The following is a 15,645-nucleotide window of genomic DNA, read 5'->3' on the forward strand; positions in this document are numbered from 1 at the left end:
TCGTTTGAGCGAGCTTCAGCAGCAAGGCAGCGAATGCTGCTGGCAAGGCATGTAATTGCGGCGCTTGGAGAGAGAGGTCGCAAAATGGACGAAAGGGGCCTACTCCTTATTTGATTGACGCAACGCAGATTCGACTATTGGAAACACGGCCTTAACAAAAACACATAATAATGAAATCACTGGAATTTCTAAGGTGGCCTATGTGTTGCTTGTGGACTAACTAGGGGTGCAACCTTTAACCTTTAATGTCATATTTACAAGTGTTATTTATTTACAAAAGTGTGGGTTCTAAAACCGCAACACTGCACCCTCCATTTTCCAGGCACTTCCCGAGCCGAAACAAAAGGAACTTTCTTTTAACTTAGTGTGACACTTCAGTGTGGTTACCCTCTACTTTTAACCTCACCCTGAGTGCGACAGTTTTAACATTAAATATGTCCCGCCTGCTGCGTTGCATCCTACCTAACTGACTCACGCCCACAATTAACCAAATTACGGAATTATTCTCAAACTACACATAAAGCCGGTGGGGAGCATTATTTACAAATACACTAATTATTTACAAACTGCAACCCAGGACCTGTCTTTTGTGGGAAAAGAAGAATGGTTTGATAAGAGGAAAAATGCCATTGCCATGCTCTGCACCGATACACCATACCATATGTACCCATATGCACCAATAATAAAATGCACCAATAAGCACCATCATGCACACAAAAAGCACCAAAATGCACCACAATGAAAATGCACAGAACAAACATTTTAAAATAATAAAATGATGTCTTCTTGCTTCTCTGCTCTGCTGGGCCGCTGTTTCTGGCTGTCTGATGGATCTTCTTGCTTGATGTTATTATTTATTAAAAAGGGCACACACCGCGTCCGCTTTTTATTATTTATATGGCCAGCAGGGCCAACTCAGGTGGTCCACTGCTGGGCATGGATGCCACTTAAACCAGTGGTCCACCAGGCAGATACCGCTGGCAACAATGATCGGTCCCAGCAGAGGTGCCAGGCCACAGAACGTGTGGTCCATATGTGGTGCCAGGCCACAGAACGTGTGGTCCATATGGTGCATCAGTGCAGGCAGGAGGCAGCAAAGGTGCGGGCGCACAACTTGCGGCACCTGCACACTCCCCTCGGGCACAAAAGAACATGGTCCATGAGTGAGGAAGGAGGACAAGCAGATCAGCGGGGCAAGGGCGCAAAGGGTACACATCAAAACAAAGTAATGGGATATGAAGGGCGCGGGAGAGCGAGCCGAGAAAGCTCGTCCCTAACCGTTCGTCACCCGCCATGTCACCTACTCTACCCTTGCCCCTACCCCGTATTTACACAATTTACAATTCATCGCTACCGTCTTGTCTTTCCCATATCTCCCCTAAACCGAATTCATCATCAATCCCTCCTAAGGAGGAAGAGATGGAATCACAAACAATGTCTCACCCACGTCAAGATGCGTCTTACATTCCAAACATTTGCAAAACATGGTGTGGAGTTTTATCACCTAGGTGAGTGGATGCGGATGGTGTGAAGAGATTTTCTCCCTAGCTATACTTCTAATCTATCTATAATTCCAGTAATCTCTGTGTGTTTGTTTGTACGTTTGTCTGTGACCGCTGTTTCTCGACAACCACGGGTCCGATATACTTTAAACTTGCCAGGTATATTGCTGGGGACCCGAGGATGTGCCTTTTCAAGGTTTCATATTAATCGGACAATTACTTACCGAGCTATGTCCAAAAAACGATTCAACCAATCAGAGAGCAGCGAGCTATCGCGTGTGCCGAACGTGGCGGACACACTCTGCCTCGGATGGCACATTTGAGAGCGTATTCATTTATTTCACGTTTGCAAACTATGTTGGCGCTATGTTGGCGTTAAACGATGTTTTAAAACTAATTAAAACCCCGGGGGGATTGTCACTGTACTCGCAAGCCGTTCGCCGTTCGCTTTGGCGTTGCGAATGGACCAAAACATTTCATGGACCAAACCATTTCATGTAAATAGAGGGGGGGGGATATAATTTTAGATATAGATATAGTACGGGCATGCCCTAGTACTTCTAAATGACATTAACACTTTAACTCTACCTGGGGTATTGCCCTGCCAATCCATTGGCCATCATTAAACTATGTGGTTCTAAAAACCAATTCCCATTGAACATACTGTGGTGCTCACCAATTTGGGTCTCACTCCCCCGATTTTTCTATACTGTGCCCTCGCACAATTTCGGGGCTGGGTCGTGTGGCTCACCAGCAGGTCCGCTCACCTGCACACCTCCGCCACTGCAGTTGCCACCCGAGCTTACCTAGCTCCTCACCCTAACCTGGGGAAGGCCCTCTGGCTCCCTTACCCCACTAATGCCCCTTCTGGCATCGGGCTACCCGGGTCCTCTCTCGGGATCCACGGGCCCCACTGAATTCTACTCAGCTCCCAGAGCCTACCTGCGTCCTCACCTGGCCAAAAGACTACCAGTGGCTGAGTGTTCAACCAACCACACTCACTAATAGGCCACACGCCCAGCCATTTCACTCTACTCATGCACCCAACAAAACACTACTCTGCTACTCCCGCACCACAGATTTCAATATCCTACCACAATTTTTTTACTCCCTCTACCTACTTTTAAACTACCCTCCCCGGGTGTTCGTGAAGGGGTCCATCCTCCCCCCATCCACTCCTTCGCACCATACACTCCACGCCACGCATTCCACTCCACTCACTCCACACCATTCATTACCACTCCATTTATTCACTTTTACACACACACACATCCTTCCCGAGCATTGCCTCATTTGCTAACCAGCACTATAAGGACTTCCATTCCAATTCCTCATTTCATCACTCTCACCACAAAGATTCTCATACACACAGCATCATTTAAACTAACTACTCCCTTCTAAAACTCATGCTTCCCCGTCATCCCTTTATACTACTGCACTCCCTCGTCGTTACCATCCAACTACTCTACTCTACATCCCCACTACAGGTACAATGTCACTACTTAACTCTCGGTCACCTATGGTCATCTTTCTAGGTCCCTATACATTATCCTAACCCTCCCGGGCTAGTTTGTACTGCCACCCCATAAACTATAGCTCATGTGCCCAAAAATTGAATGGTACAACTACCATTCCTATCACTACCACTACTATTTGTCCATTAAACTTGAGCCTCTCGTTGCGAATACATTTCCATCACAGCTCAGCTTCGAAAAGCCGAACAATGCATACGGTGGTCTGTCTCCTGCAGGTTGGATCCGTCCGTCATTCGATTCAGGGGAGGAGGTTTTGTCGGGCCAAGATTCCAGGAATCATCCCTACGCAGGGCCTTGCGCTCCCAAGCGCGATGGCCCAGCCTTCCCCGGCCGGAGCGCCGCCACCGCAAGGGGGAGCCGCTCCGAACACTCCTACCTCCCCTCGAACCGGGCCGGTCGCCTTGCCTAGCAAACCGCGGCACCGACCGTGCAGGGCGGGGCCCGGCCCGGATCATGCACGGCGCTCCTTGCAGGAGCGACGCGGAAACAATCCCCGCCGGCCCCCGCAGCACACAAAGAGCACCACGCCCCGAGAGCTCGCATCGGCTAAACGTCGGCCTAACCGCTGCCCCGGTTAGCGTCGATGCTCCACTCGCATGCTCACACCATGCGTTCCTTTTCTCACTCGCACATCCCGGCGCTCCAACACCTCTCGTACATCCCATACACTCCGTCAATTCCGCCACCGCACTCTCTCGTGCACACCACCCAGGCACACTCACACTCCATTACACACCTCTCTCGCGCACCTTCTTGCGCACACTCTCCCGGTACGTACTCCGTACCACTCACGGGTGTGCACTCTTTTGCACACCCAATAACGTGCTCTGGTGTGCTCTCCCGCACACGTTCCACAATCAACTCAGGTGTGCATCCTCGCACACTCTCTCCATCCATCTCACTCTCTGTATGACACTCACCCTCACTCCCATACTCTGTTCCACACATACACTCCGTCGTGCATTCTCCCTCGCACTCTGTAATGCACTCGCGCTCCGGTGCCATTCGCGCACGCGCACCATTTCCACTCACACAGCGCACCACGGACCTTCTACGAGTGCCCGGGTTAGGCCTGGATCCCAAGTGCGCGAAAACACCTTTCGCGCCATACACAGCCCGGCTTACCTTCGGGATCCTCATCTCCACACGCACCTGCAAATCTTTATAAGGATTAGCAAGTACGGCATCATGATGTGAACATGGACTTTGCACAATTTCCATTTCTTCCTTCCACGAGTGCTGTTCTAAGTCCGCCGTCTTCTTAATCCCAATTTCCACTATTGCTTCGGTTATTTCTTTTTCTTTAATTTCAATGTCTTTTCCCTCGACGACCGCTGACGCTAATAAAATAAAATTCTCTACTTCGGCGGTCGCCGGCTTCCCCATACCCCGGGTCGCGATTTCTATACCAATCTAGTTACCTACGCCTTGCTCAGCCTCGCTCAACCCGCGCTCCTCTAGCCGCGTTACCTCGTCGCGTACAAATGCGACCTCCTCGCCTGCCCTGCGGTCAATTTCCCTCTCAAATTCCTTTGTCTCATACCTGGCTTGCCCCCTCGCTAGCCACTCGTTTACTTCCCGGGCTTGGCCATTTATGTCCTCCAATTGGTCCCCTACTTTGTTTTCTAATCCTCCCAATTTATTTTCGAATCCCTCAAATTTACTGTCTAACCCCCCAATTTGATCGCCCAATTCATTTCTCCATCCGCCAATTTGGTTTCCCAATTCGTTTCTAATTCCCCCAATTTGGCTTCCCAATTGCTCCCCCAGTCTATTTTCCATTTGTTTACTATCGGCCCTCATTTCTCTTTGCTCCCGTGTGGATTTATCACTTTGGGCATCCATCTTTGCCATCATTTGAATCATAAAGACTCGCATGTACTCTGGCATCTTGGGCTCGGCTGCCGCGGCCATGTGCGAGGCGCCACCATTTTGCGCGCCTGCAACCCCCACTACCGCACCTTCCTCATTTTCCTCCTCCATCTTTCCCACCTCTTCCCTGGGGTCCTGGGTTAATTCTGATTCTTCTTCTTCCCCCTCATTTCCCCCCACCGGCATCTGATCGCCTTGATTATCCATGGCACGATTTAATTTAGATGGTATATAAAATTTCGGCCGCTCGGAATTTTTGACCAAATATTTTACAGATGAGAAAATTTGGTTCGGGCTTCAAATCCCATGCCCAGACACCAATTGTTGCGGATCTCGGGGGTCGGCGCTCCCCTTATCAAAGGGGGGTTAATCCCCTTGTCTTTTTAGCTGGCCGTCCCGAGTCCTGGGAAGCTATAACGTCCTTCCCGGCACGGCGTTAGGTAGGGTTTTCTAGGCCTAGGGGTTCTCTGCTACTTAAGTACTAACGCCCGCCGGAAACGAGGGAATAACTCCTGCTCGAACCACGGATAAGATGGAAAATGCCGAGCGGTTAGCAATCCGCGATCCGAGCTATTAACAAAGACTAACCCCGATTCTAGCTGTTCCGAATCGTACCACAGGTACTCAATTGAAAGAAAGGACAGATGCGATCGGATTAGGGAAAACCAAGAAAGAACAAGGTAATTTATTTACAAACCAAAAAGAAACGGAAAGGAAAGAATGTACAGGAAGAAGAAGAAGAAGCAGGACACGGCAGTCTTATGACAGTCTTATTCTATGACCCCAGACAAACATACGCACTCACACGGGGATTGTAGCGGGTAGGTGGAAGGTCCAGGTGGATGGTCCAGGCTCCAGTCGACTCCGTTCAGGCTCCGGTTCCGCGGGCGAAACCGGGCAGGCAGCTCCGCGTATCGTTGGACGCGAGCGGACCTTACATATAGCGGGGGGACTGGGATGCTTCAGCGTACTTAATAAATGGATGGTCGTGCTAAACGCACCCTCTCCAAGTCCTTTCAATGCACGCGCCTCCAACAAGTCTGTGAAAAAGAAGAAGTCCCTGTGCGCAGTTCATTTGTAGTGCGCGTTTCTCAGCAAGTCCTTTCACCAATCCTTTTCGCGCGAGTCCTTTCACCAATCCTTTTCGCGTGAGTCCTGTGTAGGGGCTCTTCGTTCGCGCTTATGTTACGTGAGCCAAGATCACTCTGCGCCTCATTAAGCCACGCCCACCAGCGATCTCACCTCAGCCCTGGTTGGCTGGTGAAGGCTTACCGGCCACGCCTTTGACGGCTGGTTGACAGGCCACACCTTGTTCTTGGCGTCCCGCCCCCTTTTCCTCGGGCCTGACCGCATGGTCAATGGCGTCGGTTGAGCGAGCTTCAGCAGCAAGGCAGCGAACGCTGCTGGCAAGGCGCGTAATGGCGGCGCTTGGAGAGAGAGAGGTCACAAAATGGACGAAAGGGGCCTACTCCTTATTTGATTGACGCAACGCAGGTTCAACTATTGGAAACACGGCCTTAACTAAAACACATAATGATGAAATAACTGGAATTTCTAAGGTGGCCTACGTGTTACACCAGATTTAATAAACAGGAAGTAAATATCTGCGTGGGGCTGGTGTGAAAAAATTCTGACTCAACCGGGGACTCGAACCCGCAAACCTCATCACTTACGCGGTGACAGCCCACTGAGCTATTGAGTCTCCGGGATTTCCTCAGAGATTTCTCACACCAACACTGCAAGCTCTATATATATATATATATATATATATATATATATATATATATATATATATATATATATATATATATATATATATATATATATATATATATATATATATATATATATATTATTTTATGGATGCATTTACGGTTTTTATGTAAATTTTCATTGAGATTTTAATTTCACAGTTTACACGTGTAGAAAGTACAATTTTCAAATGCTGGACATCGATTGTAGTTTATTTTATTTTTATATTTTTTTATGGACGCATTTACCGTTTTATATTTAAATTTACATTTGCAGATGCTTTTGCTTTTTTTCATTTACAGACATTATTGTCATGTCTTTATCACAGTTTACAGTTAGAGAAATTACAATTTTCAATTGGTGAATATTAAATGAGGTTTTTGTTTTATCTCTATTTTTACGTATGCATTTACAGGTTTTTTTTTAATGTAAATTTTCATTTACGGAGGCTTTCTGATGGTTCTGTGATTTTTTTTCCTGGTGTACACTTTCGATGCCAGTCGGCCTGCCAAATTTCAGCTTTCCGACGACACCCGGAAGGTACCGAACATTAATATCAGCGAGTCAGTTAGTGGTTAGAAAGAGCTTTATATAGTGTATAGTGTATGTAATATACAGACTTGGCATTTAATATGGAATTTTTTTTTTTTCTTGACTTGGGTTTACTTTCTGAACTCAGTATATCAATCTGGTGAGTTTCTTTTACCCTTCGGTGATGTCTTTGTTGAAAGAACCATGTCACTGATTGTCTTTCGCAGCAAGAAGTCAATAACAGGATTATATCACAGGTGGCGTGACAAAATGTAAGGACAGGTACATTTACGATTGGCTTCACAATCAGGTATATAAGGGTTGTTGCGTTCTGTATTAGTGGAAAACAACTGCTGCACATCTACAAAAGTTATTGCCACTTCCTCTGGAGATGGTCCGTCAACATGACAATGCTGTTTGTCATGGAGTGGTGGCTTTACGAAATTCTGGCATGAAACAGCGTGCTATTGCTCGGCAGTATGGCATCACTCAAGGTCAGGTGTCAAAGATCCTGAAACGAAATGCTCAGAGGGGTGTCCCTCCTCCAATACCGAGGCCAGGACGTCCACGCAGAACCACAAGGAGAGATGATCGCCTGCTGCACCGGTTAGTCTGCAATGGCCGTACCAAGTCAGCTAATCGGCTTAGGGTTGAGTGGCAGCAACTGACAAATGTGCCTGTATCCAGAAGGCTAGTCAACCAACGACTGGTTCAAGCAGGCTATCGTGCCAGGCGTTCCCTGAGAAAGCCACGCCTGACCAGACAACACAGCCAGTGCCGATTGCAGTGGGCCAGAGAGCACCGTCAATGGCAGCCAGGACACTTGAATCACGACGTGACCTTCAGTGACGAGTCTAGATTTCTGGTCTATCGTCAAGATGGCCGCGTCCGAGTGCGCAGACAAGTGCATGAAGCCCATAACGAAGATTGTATAGTGCCAAGAGTCCAAGCTGGAGGTGGTGGGGTGACCGTTTGGGCTGCTTTTCATGCTGGGGGCAAAACTGACCTGGTTGTTCTGAATGGAAACTTAAATCAGTTCAAGTACAGGGTCATTCTGGAAGAAACATTGCTTCCATTTGCTCGTGCAGCCTTTCGAGGAAACTTTGTCTTCCACGATGACAATGCACGGCCTCATCGTGCTCACATGATCCAACACTTTCTTGCTGACCGTGGTGTAGAGCATATGGAGTGGCCTGCCATGTCCCCGGATATGAATCCGATAGAGAACTTGTGGGCAGAATTAACGCGTCAAATCGACAACTTGGACCAGCAGCCCACCTCTGTGCGTGAATTGCAGCAGACTATTGTCACTGCATGGCAAGCGATTCCTGTCCAAAGCTTGGCAAATCTTGTGAACAGCATGCCTCGACGTGTACGTGCTCTCCTGAATGCTCGTGGGGGTTACACGAAGTACTGAACTGTAATTTTACTGTCTGTAATCCCAGTCATAATTTAGCTTTTATTTTTGTTGAAATTTTTTTTGGCTAATGTGCAAAATAAAGAGATACTTCTGGAAAACGCACAGAAGTTTAACACAGTACTGTCCATGAATTGAGTTCAGTATCAGTTTACATCACTTTCAAGGATCAATTTATTTGCTTCGAAATGTCAAATGTGGTTTTTGCTTCTTTTAAAGGTCACATTAACAAAATCGAGAATAATTTCAACATAATTCCAATGAACTTTTGGTTCTAAGTCATCTTGAAAAGTAAGTTCACCCCCACAAAAAAAATATTCCATATTAAATGCCAAGTCTGTGTGTATATATATATATATATATATATATATAATATGTAAGATTTATATGTTATATATATATATATATATATATAGATGTATATATTATATATATCAGATTTATATGTCAGATTTACATATACATATAAATATATATATATATGTGTATATATATATATATATATATATATATATATATATATATATATATATATATATATATATATATATATATATTGTTATGGATCTCAGAGACGGCACTCCCCTTAGAAAGGGGGGGTAATCCCCTTGGCCTGTTAAGCTGGCCGTCTCTAGTCCTGGTACTTATAACGCTCCTTTGCGGGGTGAAATTGGTCAGGGTTATTGGTCAAGGTGTTCTCCCGAATACCTTTACCAATCCCTCCGCAAAGCAGGGAGACCAGTCCCGCTCGAACCACGGACAAGATGGTATTTGCCGAGCGGTTTAGCAATCCGCGATTCGAGCCGTTAGCAATTGACTAACCCGATTCTTCATGTTGGCCGAATCGTGCCACAGGTACTCAATGGGAAGAAGGGACTAAAGCGATCGGGGGAGAATGAAACCAAAAGGGTAAGAAATAACAGACATTTATTAATTATGTACAAAACCAAAGAAGAAGAAACGAAAGTAATATGCAGAACGAAGAAGAAGAAGATACACAGGGCAGCCTTAAACAGTCTTATATTATACCCCAGGACAAACAAACAGACTCACATGACAGGGAATGGCAGGCAGGAATGACTGGAAGAAGGAGAAGGGTCCATGCAGGTGACAGGGTAGGAAGGTCCGGGCCGATGCGCAGCGTCGAGGTTGGCTCCAGTCCACGCTCCGGGCTCGAGGTGAAAACCCGGCGGCAGCTGCACGTATTCGTTCACGCGGTAGGGGCTTTTCGAAGCAGCTCGTCAGAGACCTCCACGCAGCTTCGTCTCTCTCAGCCAGACCCTACCAAGCGTCGTCTCCAACCCAAGTCGACTCTCTCAAAGGGCTCGCGCTGGCGCTTATATTACGCGCTTCCAGATCAATCCGCGCTTCATAGAGCCACCCCCGTGATGGTATTTCGTCAGCCCTGGTTGGCTGGTAAGGGCTCGCTGGCTCCACCTCTGATGGTGCGTCGAGGTGCCACACCTTGTTCTTGTGGTCCCGCCCCCTTCTTCCTCGGCTTTGAGACCGCGTGCGCAATGGCGGTTTGGGGCCAACAACCGAATCAAGGCAAGGAGCAGCGAATGCCGCCCGACTGCTACTTTGAAGCGCGGGTGAGACTATTGGGGAAATTGAAAGGAGCCTATCTTATTTGATTAATGCAACGCAGATTCAACTATTGGGAACAGATCCTTAACTGAAACACATAATAATGAAATAACTACGGAGAGGTCCTATGGTTCGCTACGTGTTGTACATGGACTAACTAGGGTGCGATCCTTAACAAGCCAATTGATGGGGATATTTACAGGGGAACATTTATAAGGGAAACATTTACTAAAATTTACTAGTGAAGGTTCTAAAAACCGTAACAATATTGTTGCGGTTTTAGAACCCACACTTTTGTAAATAAATAACACTTATAAATATGACATTAAAGGTTAAAGGTTGCACCCCCAGACTGAAGCCTCTCCTCAGTGAAAGATACATGAAAGCCCGCTTGGAGTTTGCAAAAAAGCACCGAAAGGACTCTCAGACTGTGAGAAACAAGATTCTGTGGTCTGATGAAACCAAGATTGAACTGTTTGGCTTCCGTCTGCCCACTCTGCCATAAAGCCCAAATCGGTGGAGTGTTGCAGTGATGGTTGTCCTTCTGGAAGTTTCTCCCATCTCCACACAGGATCTCTGGAGCTCAGCCAGAGTGACCATCGGGTTATTGGTCACCTCTGTTACCAAGGCCCTTCTCCCCCGATTGCTCAGTTCCGCCGGGCGGCCAGCTCTCGGAAGAGTCCTGGTTGTTCCAAACTTCTTCCTTTTAAGAATTATGGAGGCCACTGTGCTCTTGGGAACCTTCAATGCAGCAGATTTTTTTTGTAGGCTTCCCCAGATCTGTGCCTTGACACAATCCTGTCTCTGAGCTCTGCAGGCAGTTCCTTCGACCTCATGGCTTGGTTTTTGCTCTGATATGCATTGTCAGCTGTGAGACCTTATATAGACAGGTGTGTGCCTTTCCAAATCATGTCCAATCAATTGAATTTACCACGGGTGGACTCCAATGAAAGTGTAGAAACATCTCAAAGATGATCAAGAGAAATGGGAGGCACCTGAGCTAAATTTCAAGTGTCGTAGCAAAGGGTGTGAATACTTATGTCAATGTGATATTTCAGTTTTTTATTTTTAATAAATTTGCAAAACTTTCTAAAATCTTGTTTTCTCTTTGTCATTATGGGGTATTGAGTGTAGATTGATGAGGGGAAAAATGAATTTAAACGATTTCAGCATAAGGCTGCAACATAACAAAATGTGAAAAAAGTGAAGGGGTCTGAATACTTTCTGAATGCACTGTGTGTGTGTATATATATATATATATACTGCATATCCTTTCCATTTTAATGCGCTCACTTGGTCTGCAGAGCGATCATCATTCGTGGAGGGGAGGTGGTGCCACTGACCGGTGAATTCACTCCAGAAACAGAAAGACAACGGCTACAGTATCTGGTGTGTATATCGTAAACCCAATCATTTCCTTGAGAAATTGTACCCATTGAAGAGAAATTATATAATTTATCCAAGGACCTCATGCGAATGAGGAAGATGTCTGTTTGATGAACGAACTCGGATTGAACAATTTAATTTTTTTTAATGATATGGAATATTTTTTGGATGCAGTGAGCCAGCATGTCAGGATAGCTCAGAGATTGCGTACATTACTCAGTTTTGAGCTGTCAGGCCTGAGTTCCATGCCTGACTTTTATTATTTATTTTGTTGTATACAAGATGGAGGCTCGTGGAAGAGCTAACATCAATCACAAAAATAACAAACGGACACACAAAACATGCAATAAAAGGAGCGGGAGACAAGATGGGGAGAGAGAGGGAAGCACACAAGCACAACAGCAGAGAACAGGGACAACGAAAGATCCGTGGGAGGGGGAGGGCTTGGGGGGAGGAAGCTTGGGGAGGCGGGGAGGTGGGGGGTGGGAGAGGTATAAAACACATGAACACTGCTAGAACTTCCAGTAAAGAAAGAAGTCGGTATTTAAATATATTAACTTAATATATATTATATATATACTTAATGATATAATATTAACTTAATAATAATAATAAATTAATAATTATAATATTAATATTAACTTAATAATTATATTATTAACTTAATATGTATAATATATATACTTAATAATATAATATTAACTTAATAATAATAATAAATTAATAATTATAATATTAATATTAACTTAATTAATAATTATATTATTAACTTAATATATTTAATATATATACTTAATATATATAAGATATTAAAGAAGTTAAATATATTAACTGTAATTCCTGTGATTCGCAGGTAATATGTTGCATCAATGAGTGCGTAATACTTTGAAGGGATGTTAACCAGGGTATCATATCTGCTAGTATTCACTGGTGGACTTTGGATGATAACATTGTGCTGATACCCTTTGCCAATTTCGAAATCCTGCCCTGATAATGTGAAAGGCAATGGTAAACCACGCAGGGCAGTATCTGCTTGGAGACTGCTTTGGCAACACTGATGCTTTGGGGAATGTTACGGGCTTTGATTGGATATGCAAAGCCGAATGTAGAAATTAATTTATTTGTTTTTCTAAATTATCATGTTCGATTTTCAACCCGACGATAAACTTTCAGGTTTGCTTCTCTTCGCAGGCGGGGCGTTGCCTCGCAAATTGTGCCATCCCTCGGATGCACGTTAAACTGGACATCCCATTTGCCAGGCATTAGTTGGTGGAAGTTAAGGATCCCACTGTCTTTCGCGCAGAGTAGGCGAGCTATCGCATGGACCACGGCCAGATCCCAACTTCGTGTCCTAACTTACAGAGGACAGCATATCAGCGGCACAACCTTCAGCTAATGATGCCACCCCACAGCCTCTGCTACATTTGAAAGAAGAAAAGATCCAACGATGTCTTTCACAAAGAGTAGGCGAGTTATTGTCAGCAACATTGTCAGTTATTGTCAACACCTCTCCGGCCTTGCTCCTCCAGCTCTTTCTGGGCTCTGTCCCCCAAATATTCCTACAGGTCGCACAAGATCTGCCTGCAACCCTCTCATGGTCAAACTGCCAAAATCAAGACTCTCTGCTCACCTTCACTCTTTCATTCCTCTTTTCTCCCACCTCTGGAACAAACTCCCTCACTCTCTTCAATCCCACTCCTCCCTCCAGGTCTTTAAAACAGCTGTTCACCACCATCTCTTATCTTCCCCCATCCAAAACCTTGATCTGTTCTACCCCTGCTAATTTCACCCCAAATCCTCTTTTTTGAAATACCAACTTCTTTCCTGGAAGTCCTTAGTGTCCTTGTGTTTATACTTCTCCCACCCCCCCACCCCCACCCCCCTTCCCACGCCGCCTCCCCCCAAGCCCTCTCCCTCCCACACATTCCCGATGTCCCTCACAAATGTTGTGTTTATGTGCTTCCCCTTCTCTCCCCATCTTGTCTACCACTCCCCTTTTTATACACTTTGTTTGTTTGTCTGTTTGATTTGTTTGTGTGATAAATGTTAGTTCTTTCACGAGTCTCGATTATGTATACAAAAAAAAAAAAAAAACATGAACAAATTCCAAATTGCTGCCCAAATCGCATTAAATCGAACGTCAGATCTGACCATCCGGTTCGTGAAAGACTTAGGCCAAAACCTTTCCACAGCCAATCCTTATTGGAATGTTAAGGCATTTATTCGTGGAATCCATACTATAAGAGAGCCATTTGTCTGTCTGCCTGCCTGTCTGACTGCCTCCGTCTTTGTGTCACCACTTTTCTCAAAGATGGCTGAACAGATATTCGTCAAACTCTCAGAGGCTTGTCAGTGACTGCTTGGGAGAGGTTTAGGCAAAAAAACTATTTTTTAAACCTGAAAAGAAATGTTTTTTAAAAATCGTTTTATAGTGGCTGAGCCTTCGTAGCTATATGAACGGAAATGTTAAATTATCCCCGATTAGTGTGTGTGCATGTGTAATATATTAAATATGACTTTTCTTTATTGGGTGTAGGTAGGGAATTGTCTTAGGCAAAAAAATATAGAAAAAAGAAGACAGATAGTCTAATAACGGCGTAGCCGGGCTTGGATCTGCTGAGTGAAGGATCTACTTTTCATGTGAACAGATACTCAGCTCTGATTGGTGGATGTTTGTGAGGGACATACATATGGTACATACACCGGACGGGCACACAAACGCTGTTCCAGACGGCATTGCCCTACAGGCTACGCCATAAAAATATGGCTGCCGAATGACGTGGCTGATGTCGTTGTCATTTATTTATTTTCATCCGCCAAACAAACACATGCGCCAAACTAAGACATCCGCTAAACTAACACATCCGCCAAACAAACACATGTGCCAAACTAAGACATCCACCAAACTAACACATCCGCCAAACAAACACATGCGCCAAACTAAGACATCCGCCAAACTAACACATCCGCCAAACAAACACATGCGCCAAACCAAGACATCCGCCAAACTAACACATCCGCCAAACAAACACATCCGCCAAACAAATATAGGGCTGGTGCTCCTGCCTCACACCTTGCTCGGCTTCACGCTGTTGAGGCCAAAGCTTTCAGAATCATTGGAATCTCCTGCAATGAAGTCAACTCCGAGGGCCTTTCACTCACTCACCGCAGGCAGGTTGGTGGTCTTTCTGTCTTCTACCGACTCCTCTCCGGCCTTACTCCCCCAGCTCTCTCTGTGCTCTGTCCCCCCAATATTCCTTCAGGTCGCACAAGATCTGCCTGCAACCCTCTTATGGTTAAACTGCCAAAGTCTAGGCTCTCTGCTCACCTTACCTTCCCCCATCATTCATTCCCCTTTTCTCCCGCCTCTGGAACAAACTCCCCCACTCCCTTCAATCCCACTCCTCCCTCCAGGTCTTTAAAACAGCTGTTCACCACCATCTCTTATCTTCCCCCATCGAAAACCTTGATATTTTCTACCCCTGGTAATTCACCCCAGAGTCCTTGCAGTGTTCATATGTTTTATTCCTCTCCCACCTCCCCCCAAGTCCTCCCGATGTCCCTGCTCTCAAATGTTGTGTTTGTGTCCTTTCACCTCTCTCCCCATCTTGTCTGCCGCTCCCCTTGTTTTTTGTGTTTTGTGTGTCGGTTTGACTTTTCGTGTGATTAATGTTAGCTCTTTCACGAGCCTCGATCTTGTATACAAAAAAAAACACAAAAAAAAAAAACACATGCGCAAAACTAAGACATGCGCCAAACTAAGACATCCACCAAACGAACACATCCGCCAAACAAACACATGCGCCAAACTAAGAGGTCCACCAAACTAACACATCCGCCAAACTAACACGTGCGCAAAACTAAGACATCCGCCAAACATTTAAGAAATTTCATACTGATCGGATCAAGTATTCTACTTGTCCATTTATGAAGTCATAATGAAGTCACCTATGACATCATCAATGACATATTATTCCCAATGGGAAGTACTTTACAATGAGCTACCTTTTAATTTTTTCAAAAGAGTGGTTTTGGAGATATAGAGGTGCAACGTTTTTCGGTT

The 15,645-nt window shown here is 45.4% G+C and overlaps 1 protein-coding gene across 1 annotated transcript in view; it reads left to right on the plus strand.

Moving 5' to 3' along the window:
- The window catches only part of LOC137415526 (protein phosphatase 1H), a 99,359-nt gene that overhangs the window by 57,451 nt on the left and 26,263 nt on the right, over window positions 1–15,645 (plus strand). Inside the window, exon 5 of the mRNA XM_068101127.2 lies at window positions 11,501–11,585. Coding sequence (XP_067957228.2) covers window positions 11,501–11,585 — 85 coding nt within the window. The remainder of the gene's footprint in view (window positions 1–11,500; window positions 11,586–15,645) is intronic.

The sequence above is a fragment of the Myxine glutinosa genome, chromosome 1, assembly GCF_964187855.1.
Source record: "Myxine glutinosa chromosome 1, kmMyxGlut1.1, whole genome shotgun sequence".
NCBI classification, from domain to species: domain Eukaryota; kingdom Metazoa; phylum Chordata; class Myxini; order Myxiniformes; family Myxinidae; genus Myxine; species Myxine glutinosa.